Source organism: Zosterops lateralis, assembly GCF_965231275.1.
Source record: "Zosterops lateralis genome assembly, chromosome: 31".
Taxonomy (NCBI): domain Eukaryota; kingdom Metazoa; phylum Chordata; class Aves; order Passeriformes; family Zosteropidae; genus Zosterops; species Zosterops lateralis.
Genome location: NC_139791.1, coordinates 402,392 through 424,224, shown reverse-complemented (window position 1 = coordinate 424,224; position 21,833 = coordinate 402,392). Strand labels below are relative to the sequence as shown.

The following is a 21,833-nucleotide window of genomic DNA, read 5'->3' as shown; positions in this document are numbered from 1 at the left end:
ATTCCACAAAATTCCCCAAAAAAATCCACAAAATTCCCTCAAATTTCCCAAAAATCCCCCAAATTTCCCCCCCAAATCCCCGAAATCCCCCCAAAAATCCCCTAAAATTCTCCAAATTCCCCCCAAATTTTCTGAAAATTCCCTAAAAATCCCCCAAAATCCCTCTAAAATTCCCAAAATCCCCCCAAATCCCCCAAAATTGCCCCAAAACTCCCGCAAATCCCCAAAAATCTCCCAGAATTCCCCAAAATCCCCCAAAATTCCCTAAAACTGCCCCAAACTCCCCCAAAACTCCCAAAATTCCCCCAAATTCCCTCCAAATCCTCCAAAATCCCCCTAAAATTCCCAAAATCCCCCCAAAAATCCCCCAAAATTCCCTAAAAATACCCCAAAATCCCCCCAACCCCCCCAAATCCCCCCAAATCCTCCAAAATCCCAAATATCCCCCCAAAATTCCCCAAAATTCCCCCCAAATCCCCCAAAATCCCCCTAAAATTCCCAAAAATCCCCCAAAATTCCCCAAAAATGTCCCAAACTCAGGGTTCCTTTTGGTCATTTCCGGTTTTATTGGGGGAGGGGCGTTAATTGGGATCAATAAATAATTAACGAGGAGGGGGCGGGGCCAAGGGGAGGAAATGGGCGTGGTCACAAAAGTGGGCGTGGCCAGGGGAGATAAAGGGGCGTGGCCGGAACGGGACGGGCGTGATCGTGACTGAGGAAAGTGGGCGTGGCCAAGGTGAGGTGGGTGTGGTCACATTCCAAATAAGGAAGTGGGTGTGGCCAGTAGTAGGAAATGGGCGTGGGTGTGGTCCAGGTGAGGTTGGTGTGTCCAGGTGTGTCCAGGTTCAATGGGCGTGTCCAGTTGTGCCCAGGTGTCCCCAGGTGTGTCCAGGTGCGTCAGGTGTGTCCAGGAGTCTCCAGGTGTCTCCAGGTGTGTCCCCAGGTGTGTCCAGTGGGTGTGTCCAGGTTCAATGGGTGTGTCCAATGGGCGTGTCCAGGTGTGATAGGAGTGTCCAGGTGTGTCCCAGGTGTGTCCCCAGGTGTCCCACTTCACCCTGATCTCGGCGTGTCCAGGTGGGTTGGGTGTGTCCAATGGGCGTGTCCAGTGGGTGTGTCCAGGTGTCTCCAAGTGTGTCTAGGTGTGTCCAGGTGGGTCGGGAGTGTCCAGGTCCAATGGGTGTGTCCAGGCGTGTTCAGGTGTGTCTGGTGGGTGTGTCCCAGGTGTCCCCAGGTGTCTCCAGGTGGGTGTGTCCAGGTTCAATGGATGTGTCCAGGTGTCCCCGGTGTGTCCCAGGCGTGTCCAGGCGTGTCCAGGTGTGTCCAGGCGTGTCCAGGTGTGTCCAGGTGTGTCCCAGGTGTCCCAGGTGTGTCCCCAGGTGTGCTCAGGTGTATCCGGTGGGTGTGTCCTGATTCAATGGGTGTGTCCAGGTGTCCCCAGGTGTGTCCCAGGTGTGTCCCAGGTATGTCCGGTGGGTGTGTCCAGGTGTGATAGGAGTGTCCAGGTGTGTCCAGGTGTCCCAGGTGCGTCCCAGGTGTGTCACTTGACCCTGATCTCGGCGTACTCCGGGGGCTCCTCGGGGGGTCCCCGGGCGGGTTTGGGGGGAGGGGCGGCCTCGGGGGGGGCTCCCGGCCCCTCCCCCACCCCCAGCGCCCAACGCCCCACACGGAGCCAGCGGGCCTGGGGGGGAGGGGCGGGGTCACACCTGGGCGCACCTGGGCACACCTGGGCGCACCCAAAATGGGCCCAAAATCCCACCTGGGACCCCCCAAATGGCCCCAAATTCCCTCAGGACCCCCCAAAATCTCCCAAATTCCCCCCTGAGACCCCCCAAAATCCCTCCCAGGACCCCCCAAATCCCCCCAAATCCCCCCAAATTCCCCCAAATTCCCCCAAAATCCATCCAAGACCCCAAAAATCCCCCAGAATTCCCCCCAGGACCCCCCAAATCCCCCAATTCCCTCCAAAATTCCCCCAAACACCCCCAAAATGTCCCAGAAATCCTCCCAAATCCCCCCAAAATCCCTCCCAGGACCCTCCAAAATCCCCCCACGACCCTCCAAAGGTCCCCAAAATCCCCCAGATTTGCCCCAAAATGCCCCAGGACCCCCCAAATTCCCCCAAAATCCCCCAAATTCCCCTAAAATCCCCCCAATTTCCCCCCAAATATCCCCAAATTCCATCCAGGCCCCCCAAATTCTCCCCAAAAACCCCCAAAATCCCCCCAAAATCCCTCCCAGGACCCCCAAAATGCCCCAAATTCCCCCAAAATCCCCCAAAATCCCTCCCAGGACCCCCCAAAATCCCCCAAATTTCCCCCAAATATCCCCAAATTCCATCCAGGACCCCCAAATTCTCCCCAAAAACCCCCAAAATCCCCCAAATCCCCCCAAAATCCCCCAAATCCCTCCCAGGACCCCCCAAAATCCCCCAAATATCCCCAAAATCCCCCCCGAATTCCCCTGTTGCCCCTCCCCCCTCACCTGCAGTGGGCGTGGCTCCGGGTCCCGCCCCCCCGGGGGGGTCACCGGGGTCACCTCGGGGCTTCCCGACGCCTTCCTGCAGGGGCGGGGTCAAAGGTCACCGGGAGGCCACGCCCCCTTTCCCTGTGCCTCAGTTTCCCCCGTGTGGGTGTGGCCTAAAGGGGCGTGGTCTGGAAATGGGTGGGGGCATTTGGGGGCGTGGCTTCGCCATAAATGGCTTTAAAGGGGCGTGGCTTGTTGGGATGTGACCAAATATGGGCGTCGCCTCTTTTTTTGTTGAGGGTGTGGCCCTAAAGTGGGTGTGGCCTAAAGGGGTGTGGCCTCATTGGGTGTGGCCCAACATGGGCGTGGCTTTTTGGGGAGTGGTCTCTCATTGTGGGTGTGGCCTATTGGGGTTTCCCATTGTGGGCGTGGCCTCTTTGGGGCCATTTCTAATTGTGGGCGTGGCCAGTTTGTGTATTTTTCATTGTGGGCGTGGCCTGATGGGATTTCCCGTTAAGGGCGTGGCCTCTCTTGGGGGTTTCCCAATGTGGGCGTGGCCTCTCCCACCCTTCCCCCCTTTATCCCGACATGGGCGTGGCCCCCGGTGGGCGTGGCCTATTGGGGTATCTCAAAATGGGCGTGGCCTCCTGTCCCTCTCCACCCTTTATCCCCAGGTGGGCGTGGCCTCCCCATCCCTCCCCTGGGTCCCCATGGTGGGCGTGGCTTATTTTGGATCATCCCAACATGGGCGTGGCCCTTTCCATTGTCCCTTTATAACCAGGTGGGCGTGGCCCCAGGTGGGCGTGGCCTCCCCTTTCCTCCTTTATCCCCATGTGGGCGTGGCCAAAAGTGGGCGTGGTCTATCTGTGTCCAGTCACCGTGGGCGTGGCCTATTGGGGGTATCTCAACATGGGCGTGGCCCTTCCCCCCTCCCTGTTCTCCCTCCCTAGGTGGGCGTGGCTCCTGGTGGGCGTGGCCTCCCCCAGGTCCCCACATGGGCGTGGCTCCCGGTGGGCGTGGCCTCCCCTCCCCAGGGTCCCCATATGGGCGTGGCTCCATGTGGGCGTGGTCTCCCCCAGGTCCCCCCATGGGCGTGGCCCCCCGCTGGGCGTGGCCGGGTGGGCGTGGCCTCCCCCAGGTCCCCCCCATGGGCGTGGCCCCCCGTTGGGCGTGGCCTGGTGGGCGTTGCCTCCCCCAGGTCCCCCCATGGGCGTGGCCCCCCGTTGGGCGTGGCCGGGTGGGCGTGGCCTCCCCCAGGTCCCCCCCATGGGCGTGGCCCCCCGCTGGGCGTGGCCGGGTGGGCGTGTCCGGCGGGGGGCGGGGCTCACTTGCGGCGGCTCTGGCTCAGGTAACAGACCAGGGCGATGAGAACGGCAAAGGCCACGACCGCGCCCACCGGGCCCACCTTGGCCCACACCAGACCTGCTGTGGGACAGGTGAGATAAATAGACAGGTGAGATAAATACAGGTGAGACAGGTGAGACAGGTGAGACAGGTGAGACAGGTGAGAGACAGGTGAGACAGGTGAGACAGGGCCCACCTTGGCCCACACCAGACCTGCTGTGGGACAGGTGAGAGACAGGTGAGATACAGGTGAGAGACAGGTGAGAGACAGGTGAGACAGGTGAGATACAGGTGAGATAAATACAGGTGAGACAGGTGAGACAGGGCCCACCTTGGCCCACACCAGGCCTGCTGTGGGACAGGTGAGAGACAGGTGAGACAGGGGAAATACAGCAGAGGGACAGGTGAGACAGGGAAGGGACAGAGAGAACAAGTGTCCCCAGGTGTGTCCCAGGTGTGTGACAGGTGTCCCCAGGTGTGTCCCCAGGTGTGTCCCCAGGTGTCCCCAGGTGTATCTCAGGTGTGTCCCCAGGTGTGTCCTCAGGTGTGCCCCAGGTGTGTCCAGGTGTGCCCAGGTGTGTCCCAGGTGTGCCCAAGTGCCCCCAGGTGTCCCCAGGTGTGTCCCCAGGTGTGCCCCAGGTGTGTCCAGGTGTGCCCAGGTGTGTCCCAGGTGTCCCCAGGTGTGTCCCAGGTGTGTCCCCAGGTGTCCCCAGGTGTGTCCAGGTGTGCCCAGGTGTGTCCCAGGTGTCCCCAGGTGTGTCCCAGGTGTGTCCCAGGTGTGTCCCAGGTGTGTCCCCAGGTGTGTCCCAGGTGTGTCCCCAGGTGTCCCAGGTGTGTCCCCAGGTGTGTCCCAGGTGTTTTCCTCTAATTTTCTCCTATTTCCTCCAAATTTTCTCCAATTTTTTCCCAGTTTTTTGTCCCCAGGTGTCTCCAGGTGTGCCCAGGTGTGTCCCCAGGTGTCCCAGGTGTGTCCCAGGTGTCCCCAGGTGTCCCAGGTGTTTCCCAGGTGTGTCCCAGGTGTTTTCCTCTAATTTTCTCCTATTTTCTCCAAATTTTCTCCAATTTTTTCCCACTTTTTTGCCCCCAGGTGTCCCCAGGTGTGCCCAGGTGTGCCCAGGTGTCCCCAGGTGTTCCCAGGTGTCCCCAGGTGTGTTTTTACCTGGATGCACAAACTTCAGCTGTGCACTGGCGGCCCCGTGTCCGTTCCTGGCCGCGCACAGCACCGCCAGCCGCGGCTCCAGGTGAGCTCCCCTCAAGGTGAGCACGGCCGTGACGCTGCCAGGTGTGCCCAGGTGGATCTCGGGTGTGTCCCAGGTGTGCCCAGGTGAGCCGGGCCCGGTGAGGGCGAAGTCCCGGTGGCCCTCGGTGACCGTCAGGTTGAGGGAGGGGAGCTCGAAGGACACCTGGGGGGGCGGGGCCGCCGAGGCGGAGCAAACACACCTGGCCACGCCCTCCCCCACCGGGGAGCAGCGCGACTCGGGCAGCAGGATGGGAGGGTCTGTGGGAGAGAAAATTGGGTGAAAAGTGGGTTAAAATTTAAGAAAATTTGGAAAAAAGGTGAGGAAAAGGTGGGGGAAAATTAGGGAAAATATGGGGGAAAGTTGGAGAAAAATTGATGAAAAAATGGGGAAATTTTGGAGAAAATTTCATGAAAAAATGGGGGGAAAATGGGAGAAAAATGGGGGGAAAAAAGGAAGAAAATGGGGAAAATTGGGGGAAAATTGGGGAAAAATGGGGAAAATTTGGGGGAAATTTGGGGGAAAAATTGGGGATTTGGGGATAAAAATTGGGCCAAAAATTGGGGATTTTGGGGGAACAAATTTTGGCGCAAACACACCTGGCCACGCCCTCCCCCACCGGGGAGCAGCGCGACTCGGGGAGCAGAATGGGAGGGTCTGAAAAAAAGAGATTTTGGGGTGAAAAGTGGGGATTTTGAGGGAAAAAATTAGGGAAAAGATGGGGAAAAGGTGGGGGAAAATTGGGGAAAAATTGAGGGAAAGTTGGAGAAAAATTGGTGAAAAAATGGGGAAAATTTGTGGGAAATTTGCGGGAAAATCCATGAAAAAATGGGGGAAATTGGGGGAAAAATTGGGGGAAAATCCCAAAAAAATCCCCCAAAAAATCCACAAAAAATCCTCCAAAATCGCTCCAAAAATCCACAAAAAAAAACCCCAAAAATCCCTAAAAAATCGCCTAAAAATCTCCCAAAAATCCCCAAAAAATCCCTAAAAAGTCCTCCAAAAATCACCAAAAAATCACCAAAAATCCCATTTTTTCCCTTTTGTTTTTCGTTTTTTCCCCAAATTCCCTTATTTCCTCTCAAACTTTTTTCCTTCTCCGAATCTCTTTTTCCCCTATTTTATCCCCTTTTTACCTCGCGAAAAATCCCATTTTTTCACCAAAAAAATCCCATTTTTTCCCTAAAAAATACCTTAAAAATCGCCAAAAAAATCCCTTTTCCCCCATTTTTTCAGTTTTGTTTTTCGTTTTTTCTCCAAATCTCCTTTTTTCCCCCCAAATCCTTTTTCTCTCTGAATTTCCTTTTTCCCCCTATTTTATCCATTTTTTACCTCGTGAAAAATCCCATTTTTCACCAAAAAAATCCCCAAAAATCCCCAAAAAATCAGGTTTTTTCCCCATTTTTTCCCTTTTGATTTTCGTTTTTTCCCCAAATCCCCTTTTTCCCCCCCAAATTCTTTTCTCTCTCCAAATCCTATTTTTCCCCTATTTTATCGCCTTTTTACCTCGCGAAAAATCCCATTTTTTCACCAAAAAAACCCAAAAAATCAAAAAAAAAAAATCACAAAAAATCCAATTTTTTCCCAAAATTTTGATTTTTTCCCCCCAAATTTTTCGACTCACACTCGACGGTGATGTTGAAGGCGAGGCTGCTGTGGCCGTGCTGGTTCTCGGCCCTGCACAGGTACTCCCCGGCGTCCTCAGGTGCGGCGGCCTCGAGCAGCAGCGTCACCTGCGGCTCGTACACGGCCGTGGCCACAACGCGGCGCCCGCGAGCCACGGTCAGGATGGGCGCGGGGTGGCTGCGGGCGGCGCAGGTGAGGCTCACCTGGTCACCGGCCAGCGCCCACAGCGAGCCATTGATCACAGGTGGGCGGGGGGCGTCTGTGGGGACAGGTGAGATGTGGACAGGTGAGTTACAGGTGTGTACAGGTGAGTTATAGGTGTGTATAGTGAGTTACAGGTGTGTACAGGTGTTTTATAGGTGTGTATAGATGTGTACAGGTGAGTCACAGATGTGTACAGGTGTGTGTAGGTGAGTTACATTGAGTTACAGGTGTGTACAGGTGTTTATAGGTGAGTTATAGTGAGTTACAGGTGAGCACAGGTAAGTTACAGGTGTGTATAGGTGATTTATAGGTGTGTATAGGTGTGTCCAGGTGAGTCACAGGTGTTTATAGATGTGTATAGGTGAGTTACAGGTGTGTATAGGTGTGTACAGGTGTGTACAGGTGTGTACAGGTGTGTATGGATGTGTATAGGTGTGTATAGGTGAGTTACAGGTGAGCCACAGGTGTGTATAGGTGTGTATAGGTGAGTTACATTGAGTTACAGGTGTGTTACAGGTGTTTATAGGTGTGTATAGGTGTGTACAGGTGTCACAGGTGTGTATAGATGTGTACAGGTGAGTCACAGGTGTGTCCAGGTGAGCACAGGTGAGTCCCAGGTGAGGCTCACCTGGTCACCGGCCAGCGCCCACAGGGAGCCGTTCAGCACAGGTGGGCAGGGGGCGTCTGCCAAGACAGGTGAGTTACAGGTGAGATATGGACAGGTGAGTTATAGGTGTGTTACAGGTGTGTATAGATGTGCATAGGTGAGTTCCAGATGAGTTCCAGGTGAGACATGGACAGGTGAGACATGGACAGGTGACTGATAGGTGTTTATACAGGTGAGCCAGGTGTGAGCCAGGTGTGAACGAGGTGTGTCCCCAGCTATCTCCAGGTGTGTCCCCAGGTGTGTCCCCAGGTGTGTCCCAGGTGTGTCCCCAGGTGTGTCCCAGGTGTATCCCCAGGTGTGTCCCCAGGTCCAGGTGTGTCCAGGTGTTTCACCAGGTGTATCCCCAGGTGTGTCCCCAGGTCCAGGTGTGTCCAGGTGTTTCACCAGGCGTATCCCCAGGTGTGTCCCCAGGTGTGTTTTTAACCCCTCTCAGGTATCCCAGGTGTGCCCAGGTGTATCCCCAGGTGTGCCCCAGCCCTCCTCAGGTGTCCCCAGGTGTGTTTTTAACCTCTCACAGGTATCCCCAGGTGTCCCCAGGTGTGTCCCAGGTGTGTCCCAGGTGTGCCCAGGTGTGTTTTTAACCCCTCACAGGTGTCCCCAGGTATCCCCAGGTGTGTCCCAGGTGTGTTTTTGTGCCCTCCAGGTATCCCCAGGTGTGTCCCAGGTGTGTCCCCAGGTGTGCCCAGGTGCGTCACTCACAGGCCACGCTCAGCTCCAGGCTCCGGTTGTGTCGGCCGTGCCGGTTCTCGGCCACGCAGGTGTAAAGGCCGCTGTCCTGGGGGCTCACCTGGGCCAGGTGTAACCCCAGGGACTCCGCCCCCGGCTCCTCCCGCAGCACCTGCGGCCCCCGGAACCAGGTGAGCAGCGGGGGGGGCGGCCCTCGGCCGAGCAGCCAAAATCCACCTGGGAGCCCTCCAGGGCCTCCGACGGGCCCGACACCTCCAGCACCTGCGGCTCGTCTGGGGACAGGACAGGTGAGTCAGAAAGTGCACAGGTGAGTAAAAAACCCCCAAAAACCTGCCCCAAACCTGCCCAGGTGAGTCAGGAATAGCAAAAACCTGCCCCAAACCTGCCCAGGTGAGTCAGGAATAGCAAAAACCTGCCCCAAACCTGCCCAGAACCTGCCCAGGTGAATCAGAACCTGCCCAGGTGAGTCAGGGAGGGCTCAGGTGAGTCAGGAGCTGCCCCCAAAACTGCCCAGGTGTGTCCAGGTGCCCCAAATCCCCCAATTTTCTCCAATTTTTCTCCCCCAGGTGCCCCCAGGTGTCCCCAGGTGTGTCCCAGGTGTGTCCCAGGTGTGTCCCCAGGTGTGCCCCAGGTGTGTCCCAGGTGTGTCCCAGGTGTCCCCAGGTGTGTCCCAGGTGTGTCCCAGGTGTCCCCAGGTGTGTCCCAGGTGTGTCCCCAGGTGTGCCCCAGGTGTGTCCCAGGTGTGTCCCAGGTGTCCCCAGGTGTGTCCCAGGTGTGTCCCCAGGTGTGTCCCCAGGTGTGTCCCCAGGTGTGTCCCAGGTGTGTCCCCAGGTGTCCCCAGGTGTCCCCAGGTGTGTCCCAGGTGTCCCCAGGTGTGTCCCAGGTGCCCCCAGGTGTCCCCAGGTGTGTCCCAGGTGTCCCCAGGTGTCCCCAGGTGTCCCCAGGTGCCCCCAGGTGTCCCCAGGTGTGTCCCAGGTGTGTCCCCAGGTGCTCACACTGCACGTCCAGCGCCACGTTGGCGGCGAAGGTGAGGCTGGAGTTGGGGAGGGTCACCTGGCAGCCCACCCTGCCCCAGGTGTGTCCCAGGTGTGTCCAGGTGCCCCCAGGTGTCCCCAGGTGTCCCCAGGCCCCCCCAGGTGTGTCCCCAGGTGTGCCCAGGTGAGGTTAAGGTGAGGTTCAGGTGCTCACACTGCACGTCCAGCGCCACGTCGGCGGCGAAGGTGAGGCTGGAGTTGGGGAGGGTCACCTGGCAGCCCACCCTCCTCCCGCCGTCCTCGCGCCGGGGCCGGAAGCGCAGCCGGGACACGACGGAGGCGGCTCCGGCGGCGTCTTCGCGCCACTCGCGCTCGGAAACTTCCGGAAGCTCCTGGGCCCCCTCCCAGCGCAGGCGCGGCCGCTGCCGGGGACACGCGTCGGGCACGCGGCACCGCAGCTCGGCCACCGCGCCCGACACCACCTCGGGGGGCACCGTCAGCACCGGCTCCTCTGGAAAATAAAATTACAGAAAAAATTTGGTTGTTTTTAGCCCAAAAATCGCCGTCTTTTAGCCCAAAAATTGGTCTCTTTTAGCCCAAAAATCGCCCCAAAAATGGGCCAAAAATTGCACTTTTTTAGCTCAAAAATTGGTCTCTTTTAGCCCAAAAATCGCCCCAAAAATGGGCATGGTTTAGCCCAAAAATTGTCCTTTTTTAGTTCAAAAATTGTCCTTTTTTAGTCCAAAAATTGCCGTCTTTTAGTTCAAAAATGGCCCTTTTTTAGTCCAAAAAATGGGAGAAAAATATCCAAAAAAATCCAGTTCTGGATACCCCAAAAAATGGGTTCTAGGTGTCCCAAAAATCGAGTTCTGGATGTCCCCGACACCACCTCGGGGGGCACCGTCAGGACGGGCTCCTCTGGAAAATAAAATTACAAAAAAAATTTGGGGTTGGAAATGGTAAAAATTGCACGTTTTTAGCCCAAAAATTGCCGTCGTTCAGCTCAAGAATTGCCCATTTTTTAGCTCAAAAATTGTCCTTTTTTAGGTGAAAACATCACCGTCCTTTAGTTCAAAAATTGTCCTTTTTTAGCCCAAAAATTGTCCTTTTTTAGCCCAAAAATTGTCCTTTTTTAGCCCAAAAATTGTCCTTTTTTAGCCCAAAAATTTTCCTCCTTTAGTCCCAAAATACTGGGTCCAGATATCCTAAAAATCAAGTTCTGGATATCCCAAAAAATGGGTTCTGGATGTACCAAAAATGACTCTCCTTTAAACCCAAAAATTCCCCTCTTTTATCCCAAAAAATGGGATCAGAATGTCCCAAATATCAAGTTCTGGATGTCCCAAAAATTCCTCTCTTTGTCCCAAAAAATGGGGTCTGGATGTGCCAAAAATGTGGTTCTGGATATCCCCATAAATCTCAAAAAATGGGCCAAAAATCGCCGTCTTTTAGCTCAAAAATTGGTCTCTTTTAGCCCCAAAATTGCCCCAAAAATGGGCCAAAAATTGCCATTCTTTAGCTCAAAAATTGTCCTTTTTTAGCCCAAAAATTGCCGTCTTTTAGTTCAAAAATTGTCCTTTTTTAGCCCAAAAATTGCCGTCTTTTAGTTCAAAAATGGCCCTTTTTTAGTCCAAAAAATGGGAGAAAAATATCCAAAAAAATCGAGTTCTGGATACCCCAAAAAATGGGTTCTAGGTGTCCCAAAAATCGAGTTCTGGATGTCCCCGACACCACCTCGGGGGGCACCGTCAGGATGGGCTCCTCTGGAAAATAAAATTACAAAAAAAATTTGGTTATTTTTAGCCCAAAAATCGCCGTCTTTTAGTCCAAAAATTGGTCTCTTTTAGCCCAAAATTGCCCCAAAAATGGGCCAAAAATTGCCGTTCTTTAGCTCAAAAATTGGTCTCTTTTAGCCCAAAATTCACCCCAAAAATGGGCATCGTTTAGTCCAAAAATTGTCCTTTTTTAGTTCAAAAATTGTCCTTTTTTAGCCCAAAAATTGCCATATTTTAGTCCAAAAATTGTCCTTTTTTAGTCCAAAAGTTCCCATCCTTTAGTTCAAAAATTGTCCTTTTTTAGTCCCAAAAAATGGGCTCCAAATATCAAAAAAATCAAGTTCTGGATATCCCAAAAAATGGGGTTCTGGATGTGCCAAAAATCCCACTTTTCTACCCCAAAAATGGGGTTCTGGATGGGCCAAAAATCACCCTTTTTTAACCCAAAAAATGGGGTTCTGGATGTCCCAAAAATTCCCCTCCTTGTCCCAAAAAAATGGGTTCTAGATGTCTCAAAAATGGGGTCAGAATGTCCCAAAAAAATTGAGTTCTGGATGTCCCAAAAATCCCACTTTTCTACCCCAAAAAATGGGTTCTGGATGTCCCAAAAATCTCACTTTTTTATCACAAAAATTGGGGTCTGGATGTCCCAAAAAAGGGCTCTAAATATCCCAAAAATGTGGTTCTGGATATCCCCATAAATCTCAAAAAATGGGCCAAAAATTGCCGTTCTTTAGCTCAAAAATTGTCCTTTTTTAGCCCAAAAATCGCCGTCCTTTAGTCCAAAAATTGTCCTTTTTTAGGTGAAAAAATCACCATCCTTTAGTCCAAAAATTGGTCTCTTTTAGCCCCAAAATCGCCCCAAAAATGGGCCAAAAATTGCCGTTCTTTAGCTCAAAAATTGTCCTTTTTTAGTCCAAAAATTGCTGTCTTTTAGTTCAAAAATTGGTCTCTTTTAGCCCAAAAATTGTCCCAAAAATGGGCCAAAAATTGCCATTCTTTAGCTCAAAAATTGTCCTTTTTTAGCCCAAAAATCGCCGTCTTTAAGCTCAAAAATTGGTCTCTTTTAGCCCCAAAATTGCCCCAAAAATGGGCCAAAAATTGCCGTCTTTTAGCCCAAAAATTGTCCTTTTTTAGTCCAAAAATTGCCGTCTTTTAGTTCAAAAATTGGTCTCTTTTAGCCCAAAAATTGCCCCAAAAATGGGCCAAAAATTGCCGTCTTTTAGCCCAAAAATTGTCCTTTTTTAGTCCAAAAATTGCCGTCTTTTAGTTCAAAAATTGGTCTCTTTTAGCCCAAAATTGCCCCAAAAATGGGCCAAAAATTGCTGTCCTTTAGCTCAAAAATTGGTCTCTTTTAGCCCAAAAATCGCCCCAAAAATGGGCATGGTTTAGCCCAAAAATTGTCCTTTTTTAGTTCAAAAATTGTCCTTTTTTAGCCCAAAAATTGCCCATTTTTAGCCCAAAAATTGCCCATTTTTAGCCCAAAAATTGCCGTCTTTTAGTTCAAAAATGGCCCTTTTTTAGTCCCAAAAAATGGGAGAAAAATATCCAAAAAAATCGAGTTCTGGATACCCCAAAAAATGGGTTCTAGGTGTCCCAAAAATCGAGTTCTGGATGTCCCCGACACCACCTCGGGGGGCACCGTCAGGACCGGCTCCTCTGGAAAATAAAATTACAAAAAAAATTTGGGGTTGGAAATGGTAAAAATTGCACGTTTTTAGCCCAAAAATTGCCGTCGTTCAGCTCAAGAATTGTCCTTTTTTAGCTCAAAAAATTGCCGTCTTTTAGTCCAAAAATGGCCCCAAAAATGGACATGGTTTAGCCCAAAAATCGCCATCGTTTAGTTCAAAAATGGCTCTTTTTTAGTTCAAAAAGTGGGAGCCAAATATCAAAAAAAAAATCGAGTTCTGGATACCCCAAAAAATGGTGTCCAAATATCCCAAAAAATGGGTTCTGGATGTCCCAAAAGTGGGGTCCAAATATCTCAAAAATCGAGTTCTGGATACCCCAAAAAATGGGTTCTGGATGTCCCAAAAATCTCACTTTTTTATCCCAAAAATGGGTTCTGGATGTCCCAAAAATCCCACTTTTCTACCTCAAAAAATGGGGTCTGGATGTCCCAAAAAATGGGTTCTGGATCTCCCAAAAATCCCTGTATTTTATCCCAAAAAATGGGGTCAAAATATCCCAAAAAAATTCCTTTTATCCCCAAAAAATGGGGTTCTGGATGCCCCAAAATCTCACTTTTTTATCACAAAAATTGGGGTCTGGATGTCCCAAAAAAGGGCTCCAAATATCCCAAAAATGTGGTTCTGGATATCCCCATAAATCTCAAAAAATGGGCCAAAAATTGCCGTTCTTTAGCTCAAAAATTGTCCTTTTTTAGCCCAAAAATCGCCGTCCTTTAGTCCAAAAATTGTCCTTTTTTAGGTGAAAAAATCACCATCCTTTAGTCCAAAAATTGGTCTCTTTTAGCCCCAAAATTGTCCCAAAAATGGGCCAAAAATTGCCGTTCTTTAGCTCAAAAATTGTCCTTTTTTAGCCCAAAAATTGCCGTCTTTTAGTCCAAAAATTGGTCTCTTTTAGCCCAAAAATTGTCCCAAAAATGGGCCAAAAATTGCCGTCCTTTAGCTCAAAAATTGTCCTTTTTTAGCCCAAAAATCGCCGTCTTTAAGCTCAAAAATTGGTCTCTTTTAGCCCAAAAATCGCCCCAAAAATGGGCATGGTTTAGCCCAAAAATTGTCCTTTTTTAGTTCAAAAATTGTCCTTTTTTAGTCCAAAAGTTCCCATCCTTTAGTTCAAAAATTGTCCTTTTTTAGTCCCAAAAAATGGGCTCCAAATATCAAAAAAATCAAGTTCTGGATACCCCAAAAAATGGGTTCTGGATGTCCCAAAAATCTCACTTTTTTATCCCAAAAATGGGTTCTGGATGTCCCAAAAATCCCACTTTTCTACCTCAAAAAATGGGGTCTGGATGTCCCAAAAAATGGGTTCTGGATCTCCCAAAAATCCCTGTATTTTATCCCAAAAAATGGGGTCAAAATATCCCAAAAAAATTCCTTTTATCCCCAAAAAATGGGGTTCTGGGTGTGCCAAAAATTGGGGTCTAGATGTGCAAAAAATCAAGTTCTGGATGTCCCAAAAATTCTCCTCTCCCAAAAAATCCCCAAAAAATTCCCAAAAAATCCCCAAAATTCCCAAAAAATCAAAAAAAAAAAAAAAAAAAAAAAAAAAAAAAAAAAAAAAAAAGTCAAAAAAAAAAATCACCAAAAAATCCCAAAAAAATCCCCCAAAAAATCCCAAAAGAATCCCCAAAAAATTAAAAAAAAAAAAATCCAAAAATCCCCAAAAAATCCCTAAAAAAATCCCTAAAAAAATCCCTAAAAAAATTCAAAAAAATCCCCAAAAAATCTCTTAAAAATTCTCAAAAAATCACTATAAAATCACCAAAAAATCAAAAAAAATCCCCAAAAAATGCCTAAAAAATCCCCAAAAAGTCCCCCAAAAATCCCAAAAAAATTCCAAAAAATCCTTAAAAAAAATCCCTAAAAAATCACCAAAAAATTCCTTTAAAAATCCCTAAAAAATCACTAAGAATTCTAAGAAAATTCTAAAAAAATAAAAAAAAAATCCCCAAAAAAAATCACCAAAAAATTGCAAAAAAACTCACTAAAAAAATCACAAAAAAATCCCCAAGAAACCACTAAAAAAATCACCAAAAAATCACTATAAAATCACCAAAAAATCACTATAAAATCCCCAAAATACCCCAAAAAATCCCTTAAAAATTCTCAAAAAATTCCCCAAAAAATCCCAAAAAACCCTAAAAATCCAAAAAAAATCCCCCCAAAAATCCCTTAAAAATTCTCAAAAAATCCCCAAAAAATAAATCCCAAAAAAATTCCAAAAAATTCCAAAAAATCCCCCCAAAAAAAAAAAAAAAATCCCTTTAAAATTCTCAAAAAATCCTTAAAAAATTCCAAAAAAATCCCTTAAAAATTCTCAAAAAAATCCCAAAAAAATCGCGAAAAATCCCAAAAAATCCTTAAAAATTCCCCAAAAAAATTCCCAAAAAATCCCTAAAAATCCCTTAAAAATCCCTTAAAAATTCTCAAAAAATCGCTATAAAATCACAAAAAAATACCCCAAAAAAACCCAAAAAATTCTCAAAAAAATCACTATAAAATCACAAAAAAATCCCTGAAAAATCAAAAAAAAACCCCCAAAAAATCCCCAAAAAAATCCCAAAAAATCCCAAAAAAATCCCAAAAAATTCCCAAACCTCCCAAATACCCAAAATTACCAAAAATTTGACTTACCCAGCACTTCCAGCGTGGTGTGCTCACTGAAGCTGTACTGGTTGTACCCTCCTAAATCCCCTCTGAAATAATACCTGCCCCCCAATTCCGCACTCAGGGGGGGTCCCAGCTCCAGGGAACAATCCCGAACTCCGGGATCCCCCAAAAGCCGAGCCCGGCCAGAAAAACTCTCATGAACCGCCCCGGGCCGGGACCGAGCCACCACCGGGGGGTAATTCTTGGGGTAGGGGCTCCCAAAATACCAAAGGCCCTGCAGAGACCCCGGGCGGAGCTCCTCGGGGTACGAGAAACGACACGGGATGGACACGCACGAACCCGCCAGGCCCGACACGGCCGGCGGCATCCAGGCCGCCCACGAGGCACCAAAAGTTCCTGAAAAATAGAATAAATAAATAAAAATTAGAATTATTGAAATAGGGGGTGGAAAAATGGGGGTTTGGGGGGTGCGTGTGGGTGGAAATGGGAATTTTTGGGGTTTAAAGGGTTAAAAAGCGGCATCCAGGTGGTCCAGGAGGCACCAAAAATTCCTGAAATAATAGAAAAAAATAAAATAAAATTAATAAAAATAGATATTGGGGTTTGGGGTTTAATAGGGGAGGGTTTGGGGTCCTTATGTAGAGAGAAATGGGAGGTTTTGGGGTTTAAAGGGTTAAAAAGCGGCATCCAGGTGGTCCAGGATTCCTGAAAAAAATGAAAAAAATTAGAAAAAAAAATTGGAAAAATTGAGAGAAAAAATGGGGAAAAAATGGGGGAAGAATGGGAGAAAAAATGGGGAAAAAATGGGGAAAAAATGGGGGGAAATGGAGAAAAAATGGAGAAAAAATTGGGGGAAATTTGAGAAAAAATGGGTTATAAATGGGGAAAAATGGGGAAAAAATGGGGGAAAAATGGAGGGAACCAGACCAGACCAGTCCAGACCAGTCCAAACCAGTAAAAACCAGTACAAACCAGTAAAAACCAGTACAAACGAATAAATCCAGTATAATCCAGTAAAAACCAATCCAAACCAGTCCAGCTCAGCCCAAACCAGTAAAACCTGTATAAACCAGTATAAACCAGTCCAAACCAGTCCAAACCAGTAAAACTCAGTAAAAAACAATAAAAACCAGTAAAAAACAATAAAAACCAGTACAAACCAGTATAAACCAGTCCAAACAAATATAAACCAGTCCAAACCATTCCAAACCAGTCCAAACCAGTCCAAACCAGTCCAAACCAGTCCAAACCAGTCCAAACCAGTATAAACCAGTATAAACCAGTCTAAAGCAGTACCTGGGGGCAGCAGCAGCAGCAGCAGCAGCGGGAGGCGGCTCATGGTGACCCTGGGGGGACACGGGGGGGTCACCAGTGCCCGACCAGTGTGGACCAGTATGGCCCAGTATGGCCCAGTATGGCCCAGTATGGACCAGTATGGACCAGTATAGCCCAGTATGGCCCAGTATGGACCAGTATGGACCAGTATGGACCAGTATGGCCCAGTGTGGCCCAGTATGGACCAGTATGGACCAGTATGGCCCAGTGTCCTCCCAGTATAGACCAGTGTCCTCCCAGTATGGCCCAGTATGGCCCAGTATCCCCCAGTGCTCCCAGTACCTTTCGGTGTCCCTGTCCCCAGTGTCCCCAGTGTCACCAATTGTCCCCCAGTAACTCCCAGTGCTCCCAGTGTCCCCCCAGTGTCCCCCCAGTGTCACCAGTTGTCCCCCAGTCCCGCCCAGTGTCCCCCAGTCCCTTCCCAGTGCTCCCAGTGCCAGTGTCCCAGTGTCCCCCAGTGTCCCCCAGTGTCCCCCATTCCCTCCCAGTGTCCCCAGTGTCCCCAGTGTCCCCAATTGACCCCCAGTAACTCCCAGTGTCCCCAGTCTCTTCCCAGTGTCCCCAATTGTCCCCCAGTGTACCCAGTTGTCCCCAGTGTCCCTTACCAGTAACTCCCAGTGTCCCCAGTGTCCTTGTCCCAGTGTCCCCAAATGTCCCCAATTACCCCCCAGTCTCTTCCCAGTGCTCCCAGTGCCAGTGTCCCCAATTGTCCCCAGTGCCCCCAAATATCCCCAATGTCCCCAATTGTCCCCAATGTCCCCAATTACCTCCCAGTCTCTTCCCAGTGCTCCCAATGCCAGTGTCCCCAATTGTCCCCAATGTCCCCAATCCTTTCCCAGTAACTCCCAGTGCTCCCAGTGTCCCTGTCCCAGTGTCCTCAAATGTCCCCAATTGACCCCCAGTCCCTCCCAGTGTCCCCAGTGTCCCCAGTGTCCCCAGTGTCCCTAGTAACTCCCAGTGTCCCCAGTGTCCCCAATGTCCCCAATTGACCCCCAGTCCCTCCCAGTGTCCCAGTGTCCCCACTGTCCCTTCCCAGTAACTCCCAGTGTCCCCAGTGTCCTCAGTGTCCCCAAATATCCCCAATGTCCCCAAATGTCCCCAATTACCCCCCAGTCCCTCCCCAGTGTCCCCAGTGTCCCCAATTGTCCCCAGTGTCCCCAATGTCCCCAGTCCCTTACCAGTAACTCCCAGTGTCCCCAGTCCCGCTCCGTGTCCCTGTCCCGGTGTCCCCAGTGTCCCCAGTGTCCCCAGTTGACCCCCAGTCCCTTCCAGCGTCCCCCCCAGTGTCCCCAGGTGTCCCCAATCCATTCCCAGTAACTCCCAGTCCTCCCCAGTGCTCCCAGTGCCAGTGTCCCCAGTGTCCCCAAATGTCCCCAATTGACCCCCAGTGTCCCAGTGTCCCCACTGTCCCTTCCCAGTAACTCCCAGTGTCCCCAGTGTTCCCAGTGTCCCCAATGTCCCCAATTGTCCCCAGTGTCCCCAATGTCCCCAGTGTCCCCAGTGTCCCCAATGTCCCCAATTGTCCCCAATTGTCCCCAATTGTCCCCAGTGTCCCCAGTGTCCCCAGTGTCCCCAGTGTCCCCAATGTCCCCAATTGTCCCCAGTGTCCCCAATGTCACCAGTGTCCCCAGTGTCCCCAGTGTCCCCAATGTCCCCAATTGTCCCCAGTGTCCCCAATGTCCCCAATGTCCCCAATTGTCCCCAGTGTCCCCAGTGTCCCCAATTGTCCCCAGTGTCCCCCAGTCCCTTACCAGTAACTCCCAGTGTCCCCAGTCCCGCTCCGCGTCCCTGTCCCAATGTCCCCAGTGTCCCCCCCAGTGTCCCCAGTGTCCCCAATTGACCCCCAGTCCCTTCCAGTGTCCCCCATTCCCTCCCAGTGTCCCCAGTGTCCCCAAATGTCCCCAGTAACTCCCAGTGCTCCCAGTGCCAGTGTCCCCAGTGTCCCCAATTGACCCCCAGTAACTCCCAGCGTGCCCAGTCTCTTCCCAGTGTCCCCAATTGTCCCTCAGTGTCCCCAGTGTCCCCAGTGTCCCTTCCCAGTAACTCCCAGTGTCCCCAGTGTCCCCTAGTCCCTCCCAGTGCTCCCAGTCTCCCCCAGTGTCCCCAATCCATTCCCAGTAACTCCCAGTTCCCCCCAGTGTCCTTGTCCCAGTGTCCCCAAATGTCCCCAATTACCCCCCAGTCTCTTCCCAGTGCTCCCAGTGCCAGTGTCCCCAATTGTCCCCAGTGCCCCCAATTGACCCCCAGTAACTCCCAGTGTCCCCAGTCCCTTCCCAGTAACTCCCAGTCCCCCCAGTGACAGTGTCCCCAAATGTCCCCAGTGTCCTCAGTGTCCCAGTCTCCCCAGTGTCCCCAGTGTCCCCAGTGTCCCCAGTGTCCCCAGTCCCTTACCAGTAACTCCCAGTGTCCCCAGTCCCGCTCCGTGTCCCTGTCCCAGTGTCCCCAGTGTCCCCAGTGTCACCAGTGTCCCCAGTGTCACCCAGTGTCCCCAGTGTCCCCCGGTGTCCCCAATTGTCCCCAGTGCCACCCGGTGACCCCAGTGTCCCCAATTGTCCCCAATTGTCCCCCAGTGTCCCTTACCAGTAACTCCCAGTGTCCCCAGTCCCGCTCCGTGTCCCTGTCCCGGTGTCCCCAGTGTCCCCAGTGTCCCTTCCAGTGTCCCCAGTGTCCCCAGTGTCCCCCCCCGCTGTCCCCGCCCCCCCCCGGCGGTGTCACTGTCCCCCATTGTCCCCATTGTCCCCGTCGGTCCCAGGCGGTGCCGGGGGCGGGTGACAACAGCGGCCTCCCCTCCCCCACCCCCCCCATTGTCACCCCCCATTGTCCCCTCCCCCCCCCGCCCCTCCCCCCACGCGCGGATTCCGCACGAGCCGCGGGGACAAAGGGACAGTGTCACCCCCGGGGGGGAGGGGCGGGGATAAAGGGGGGGGGTCGGGGGGGTTTAAGGGATTTTTTTGGGTTTTTTTTTGGGATTTTTAGGGATTTTTTGGGGATTTTTTGGGGTTTTTAAAAGGATTTTTAGGGAATTTTGGGGGATTTTTTGGGGGGATTTTTTAGGGATTTTTTGGGGATTTTTTGGGGATTTTTTGGGGATTTTTTTAGGGATTTTTTTTTTTTAGGATTTTTTAAGGGATTTTTAAAGGATTTTAAAGGGTTTTTTTTTTAGGATTTTTTTGGGATTTTTAAGGGATTTTTAAAGGGATTTTTAGGGGATTTTTTAGGGATTTTTTGGGTTTTTTAAAGGGATTTTTAAAGGATTTTAAAGGGGATTTTTAGGGAATTTTTTGGGATTTTTTTGGGATTTTTTAGGGATTTTTTTAGGGATTTTTTAAGGGTATTTTGGGGATTTTTAGGGTTTTATTTAAGGATTTTTTTGGGTTTTTTAAAGGATTTTTAAAGGATTTTTAAGGGGATTTTAAGGGAATTTTTAGGGATTTTTTTAGGGATTTTTAGGGGATTTTTTAGGGATTTTTTTGGGGATTTTTGGGGGTTTTTTTAGGGATTTTTTTGGGATTTTTTAGGGATTTTGGGGGGATTTTTTAGGGATTTTTGGGGGTTTTTTTAGGGATTTTTTTGGGATTTTTAAAGGGATTTTTAAGGGGATTTTTAGGGAATTTTTAGGGATTTTTTGGGAATTTTTAGGGTTTTTTTAGGGATTTTTTTAGGGATTTTTTAGGGATTTTTTGGGGAGATTTTTTTGGGATTTTTTTTGGTTTTTTTAAAAGGATTTTTAAGGGATTTTTTGGGGATGTTTTGGTGATTTTTAGGGATTTTTTTTGGGGGGGGGGGTAGGGATTTTTTTGGGGTTTTTTTGAGGGATTTTTTTGGATTTTTTTGAGGGAATTTTTTGAGAGTTTTAAGGATTTTTTATTTTTTAGGGATTTTTTGGGAGTTTTTAAAGGGGTTTTTTGGTGATTTTTAGGGAATTTTTGGGGGGGTTTTAAGGGATTTTTTGGATCCTTAGGGATTTTTTTTTGAGTTTTTTTACGGATTTTTTTGGGGGGGAAAATTCGGAAATTTTGGGGTTTTTTTAAAGGATTTTTTGGGGTTTTTAAAGGGATTTTTGGGTTTTAAAAGAGATTTTTGGAGGGAAAATTCAGGAATTTGGGGGTTTTTTTTTAGGGATTGTTTTGGGGGAGTTTTTTAGGGATTTTTGGGGGAAAATTCGGGAATTTTGGGGGTTTTTTAAGGGATTTTTTAGGTTTTTGGGGGGGAAATTCCGGATTTTTGGGGGGTTTTAAAGGGATTTTTTTTTAGTTTTTATGGGGGAAGAAAATTCAGGAATTTTGGGGGGTTTTAGGGAATTTTTTTTGTCGTTTTTTAGGGATTTTTTGGAGAAAATCCAGGAATTTTGGGAGTTTTGGGGGTCCCGGGAATTTCGGGAGGGTCCCAAAAGGGAATTTTGGACAATTTCGGGAATTTTCGGGAATTTTGGGATTTTTAGGGAATTCCGGGAATTTTTAAGGGTTTCAGGATTATTTTTGGGGGAGTAAAAATAAGAAATTTTGGGTCTTTCAGGATTTTTTGGGGGAAAGTCCCGACCCTCACTCACCTCCCAAAATTCCAACGGAAATTCCCACAATTCCAAGAGGGAAAAATCCCAAAAATATCCCCAAAAAATCCCAAAAAAAATCCCCAAAAAATCCCCAAAAAATCCCAAAAAAATAATAAAAAAAAAATCCCAAAAAATTCCCCAAAAATCCCCAAAAAATAATAAAAAAATTCCCCCGAAAAATCCCCCCCCCAAAAATAAAATCCTCCAAAAAATCCCCAAAAATCCCAAAAATCCCAAAAAAATCCCCAAAAAATCCCCAAAAAATCCCCAAAAAATCCCCCCAAAAAATCCCCAAAAATCCCAAAAAAATCCCAAAAAATCCCCAAAAAAATCTCCCCCAAAAAATTTAAAAAAATCCCAAAAAAATCCCCCCAAAATCCCAATTTCCCTCTAATTTTCCCCCAAATTTCCCCGAATTTTTTCCCAATTCTTTCCCAATTTTTCCCCATTTTTTCCTAAATTTCTCCCAATTTCTCCCCAATTTTTCCCAATTTTTCCCCAAATTTCTCCAAATTTCCCCAAATTTCCCCAAATTTCTCCAAATTTCCCCAATTTCTCCCAATTTTTCCCCATTTTTTCCCCAATTTCCCCCCATTTAACTTCCCTTTTTCCCCAAATTTTCCCCAATTTTTCTCCGAATTTTTTCCCAAATTTCCCCCAATTTCCCCCAATT

At 49.3% G+C, this 21,833-nt stretch overlaps 2 protein-coding genes across 2 annotated transcripts in view; both read right to left on the bottom strand.

Moving 5' to 3' along the window:
- Positions 1 to 20,621, bottom strand: part of LOC310920722 (uncharacterized protein) — a gene marked incomplete at its 5' end in the record, with an annotated part of 43,021 nt that extends 22,400 nt beyond the window's left edge. The window contains one exon of the mRNA XM_083880781.1: positions 20,594 to 20,621. Coding sequence (XP_083736907.1) covers positions 20,594 to 20,621 — 28 coding nt within the window. The remainder of the gene's footprint in view (positions 1 to 20,593) is intronic.
- On the bottom strand, positions 1,538 to 16,550 carry MAG (myelin associated glycoprotein; the record flags this gene model as incomplete). Its single annotated transcript, XM_083880672.1, has 10 exons — positions 15,298 to 16,550; positions 9,418 to 9,714; positions 8,446 to 8,501; positions 8,242 to 8,380; positions 6,670 to 6,930; positions 5,143 to 5,305; positions 4,967 to 5,082; positions 3,792 to 3,888; positions 2,482 to 2,557; positions 1,538 to 1,678 (listed from the first exon to the last, which is right to left on the bottom strand). Exons 1-10 carry the CDS (start codon positions 15,638 to 15,640, stop codon positions 1,538 to 1,540), a joined length of 1,689 nt encoding a protein of 562 aa, XP_083736798.1. The 5' UTR covers positions 15,641 to 16,550.
- Positions 20,622 to 21,833: the final 1,212 nt, after the last annotated feature.